The sequence below is a fragment of the Mirounga leonina genome, unplaced genomic scaffold (genome assembly GCF_011800145.1).
Source record: "Mirounga leonina isolate KUSES-001 unplaced genomic scaffold, KU_Mleo_1.0 Mir_176, whole genome shotgun sequence".
NCBI classification, from domain to species: Eukaryota; Metazoa; Chordata; class Mammalia; order Carnivora; family Phocidae; genus Mirounga; species Mirounga leonina.
This window is the reverse complement of record NW_023270454.1, coordinates 12098390-12102347: the sequence shown is the minus strand read 5'-3', so window position 1 is coordinate 12102347 and position 3958 is coordinate 12098390. Positions and strand designations below refer to the sequence as shown.

The 3958-nt window shown below is 40.5% G+C and overlaps 1 protein-coding gene across 1 annotated transcript; it reads left to right on the top strand.

The window, feature by feature from the left end:
* The first annotated feature begins 895 nt into the window (after nucleotides 1–895).
* LOC118022501 (disintegrin and metalloproteinase domain-containing protein 20-like) lies at nucleotides 896–3353 on the top strand. Its single transcript, XM_035023236.1, has 2 exons — nucleotides 896–3006; nucleotides 3242–3353. The coding sequence occupies exons 1-2, from the start codon at nucleotides 896–898 to the stop codon at nucleotides 3351–3353; spliced, it is 2223 nt and encodes a 740-aa protein (XP_034879127.1).
* The last annotated feature ends 605 nt before the right edge of the window (nucleotides 3354–3958 follow it).

Sequence of the window (3958 nt, the reverse complement as noted above, 5' to 3'; positions counted from 1 at the left end):
TTCCTGAATGTGTCGTACCATTTTTTTGCTTCTATTTTTCATACAAAATATATATATATGTATTTTTATTTATGAAAAAGGTACATTTTACTGTCAAACCCAGGAACAGATTACCTTGAATCTTATAAATTCAGGCTTTGATGCCAATATTTGTGAAAACAATTGATGCTTTGGTCCTTGCAGTTTCACAGGCTTAGATGAAAAGAGGAATGCAGGAAGGAGATAGGATAATTAATAATTTGTCACATGGAAGCATGTATGACAGACAATGAGAAAAAAATAATAATATATGTGAGTAATCTTTATATCTTTCCTGAGTAATGTATGTGACTAAATAATTTATCATTTGTAAGTGAAAGGAAAACCTATATAGTGATATTCATAACCAGTCCATATGTATAAATTGAGACTGTTACATTAAAACATTATAGGTGTTCATGCTTCCATTAATACCCTTTTGTTTTATATATTTACTGTGAAAATGCTGATACACATTCATATATTTACAGAACAGTATAATGAGTCAATATGTGTCCTTTATCTAGGTTCTGCAAGTGTCAACCTATAGCCAATCACCATTGTTTTGTACACCCAGTCTCACTCTGCCTTACCATTATTTAAGAGAAAATGCAGTGCAGCATACTGAGTCATGAGCCAAACACCAACCCATTTTAACCCATAGCCTTTCTTCATCCTCCACCTTGACTTGCTTATATCTCCCATCCCTGTCTCTGCCCTTCTTTCTATTTTTTCTTTTAGTGTTGCTGCTCTGATGGTGTGACTACTAGAAGACAGATCTTTAAATATCAGCACTTTATTTATCAGCATACATCCAGCTCAGAGGGAGGAGGCAGAACCGGAATGCTTCCTGACCTGCTCTGTTTTGCCCTCACCAATGGCTGAATATGGTGGCTCCATAATGGCTGTGGGTGAGGTCCCGGTACATGTGAGGATCACTGGCCCCATTCTCTGGCTGAGGGTGTTTCTGCTCCTTTCTGGATGGTCCCATGTTGGGCATTTCTATCGCCATGGTCCCCCAGAAGTGGTGATTCCTTTGAGGATAACAGGCACTAGCATTGTCAAGAAACCTTCAGGCTGGATCTCTTACTGCCTGCATTTTGGAGGCCAGAAACATGTTTTTCATATGAAGGTCAAGAAGCTTTTGCTGTCCAAAAACTTCCCAGTGTTCACATACACAGACCAGGGTGCTCTTCTTGAAGACCAGCCATTTATCCGGAAAGATTGCTATTATCATGGCTATGTGGAAGGGGATCCGGATTCCCTGGTTTCTCTGAGTACCTGTTTTGGGGGCTTTCAAGGAATATTACAGATAAATCACATTGTTTATGAAATTTTGCCCAAAAGGCTTTCTACCACATTTGAACATCTGGTATTTAAGATGTATGGCGAGGAGAAACAATTCTCACCCATGAGGTGTGGATTGACAGATGAAAAAATAGTACAACAAATGAAGTTTCAAGAGAGCAATAATTCCACTTTGCAAAGTGGATATAAACGTCTGTGGATGCACAAGAAATTTGTTGAAATGGCAGTGGTGGTAGACCACAATCGATATGCTTATCGCGAATATAATGTCACGACTGTGGAACTGGAAGTGATTACTACTATGAACAACGTAAATACCTTCTATCAACCACTAAATATTGAGGTGAGTTTAGTTGGAATGGAGGTCTGGAATGAAGGAAACCCCATTGAAATAAAGAACATGGATATACTTGTGGATTTATTTTGCGCCTGGAAGGAAAAAGGCTTTAGTGCCCGTGTGCCCCATGATGCTGCGCATGTTTTTGTAAAAAGAGGATATGGTACGTTTGGCATATCTTATGTTGGGTCAGTATGTAACTACAATACTAATTGTGCAGTGGATGCTTTCACAAGTGACGATTTGGGGTCTTTTGCATTTGTTGTGTCCCATGAGCTCGGTCATTCTCTGGGTATGTGGCATGATGAGGAAACATGTAAATGTGCAGACAATGTGTGCATAATGTGTGCAGCACAGTCTTGGGCAACTAAGTTCAGCAACTGCAGTTATGCTCAATATTGGCACACCTCTGCAGGATCAAGATGTATCTTCCACCCACCCACTGCAGAGAGAACCTTCAAGTCTACACGCTGTGGGAACGGTGTGGTCGAAGAAGGGGAAGAGTGCGACTGTGGCTCCTTAAATTTGTGTACAAAAGATCCATGCTGTCAGTTAGACTGTACTCTGAGTCCTGGGGCTACTTGTGCTTTTGGGCTTTGTTGCAAAGACTGCAAGTTCGCGCCATCAGGTGATGTATGTAGAGAACAGGCAAACGAATGTGATCTTCCCGAGTGGTGTGATGGGACATCCTATCAATGCCCAGAAGATGTGCATGTGCAAGATGGCGCCGAATGCCCAGGTGGTGGCTACTGCTATGAAAAGAGGTGCAATAGCCGTGATGAAATGTGTAGCAAGCTTTTTGGCCCAAATGCCAAGAGTGCGAGTCAGATTTGCTACAGTACAGTGAATATCCAAGGGGACCGTTTTGGTAACTGTGGTCTCAAGAACAATCAATTTATAAAATGCAATACCTCAGACACCCTGTGTGGGAGGGTGCAGTGTAAGGATGTGACAAAAATCCCCACTCTGAGATACCATTCTACTCTGCACTGGCTTCACCTCAATGATAGCATCTGTTGGGGTATAGGCTTCCATTATGGGATGCCCTGGCCTGATCTTGGTGAAGTGAAAGATGGTACAGAGTGTGGCAAAGAACATATCTGTGTCCGAAGGAAGTGTATCCCTTTGGCATACTTGAAAACCAATTGTTCGTCTGAGACCTGCAATAGGAATGGGGTCTGCAACAATAGACATCACTGCCATTGCGGCAATGAGTGGGACCCCCCTGACTGCCGGGTTAAAGGCAAAGGAGGCAGTGTTGATAGTGGCCCACCCCCAATAGGAAACGAGGTTGAAGTGCCACAGAAGAAACAGCAAAAGAAGACTTACCAGCTATTATTTTGGTTGATTCCTTCTTCGGTTTTATTATGTTGCTTGTTAATTTTGTTTTTTATGAGAAGAAATAAAAAGGATAAGAAAAAAGGGCAGAATGTTCCACCTTCATCCAATGAATAGCAGAATGCGCCACCTGAACAGATTCAGGAAGTGAGTGATCTATCTGCACCTGAGAATGAAAACTGAAAAGTTACGATTTCCAAAAAGAAACCCAATCCCAAATGAATTTGCCCATTTTTTAAGCTTTAGTCCCCTGGCAGGAAAAATGTTACAGCTTGCACCACAGATCGCTGACAAAAAATCTGTGTGTTTTTTTAATCATTTGGGATCAGAACCACTAGCCATTGAACAATAAGTAAAATATACTAATTCTCAGCACATTTCTCTTTTCCATTATTTTAGGCAATTTTAGCAATTAATTTTTATGGAATTATTCTGTGTTTCCTGAGCAATGGCAGTGCCCTCAGGGGGGTGTGTATGTGTGTGTGTGTCTCTGTGTGTGTTTAACTTGCTGTCTGACAATTCCAAACATCCTTCCCCTTTGTAATCTGCTTTCATACACAGGGAATAGGAAACTACAAATCACATTTCTCCTTTGTGAGTCCTCTATTTTTAGCTACCACGAATAGTGGAAACTAGAGGGAAACCGGACATGGGAAATGTTTTGGGAATGTTGTTCATCAGAGTTGCCTCACTGACTCTTACCCTGGCAAAGGCAGTGCCTTACAATCTTTACATTACCACATACAGACGTGAATGTAGATATAGATAAGGACAGAATGGTATGATATACGTTATATAGATAGATAGATGATAGATAGATAGATAGATAGATAGATAGATAGATAGATGATAGATAGATATACACATATACATATATCTATAATATATATGCATACACATTATTTTCTTTAGTAATTCACAGAACCAACAGTACTGTCAGCTTCAGAGATATTGGCA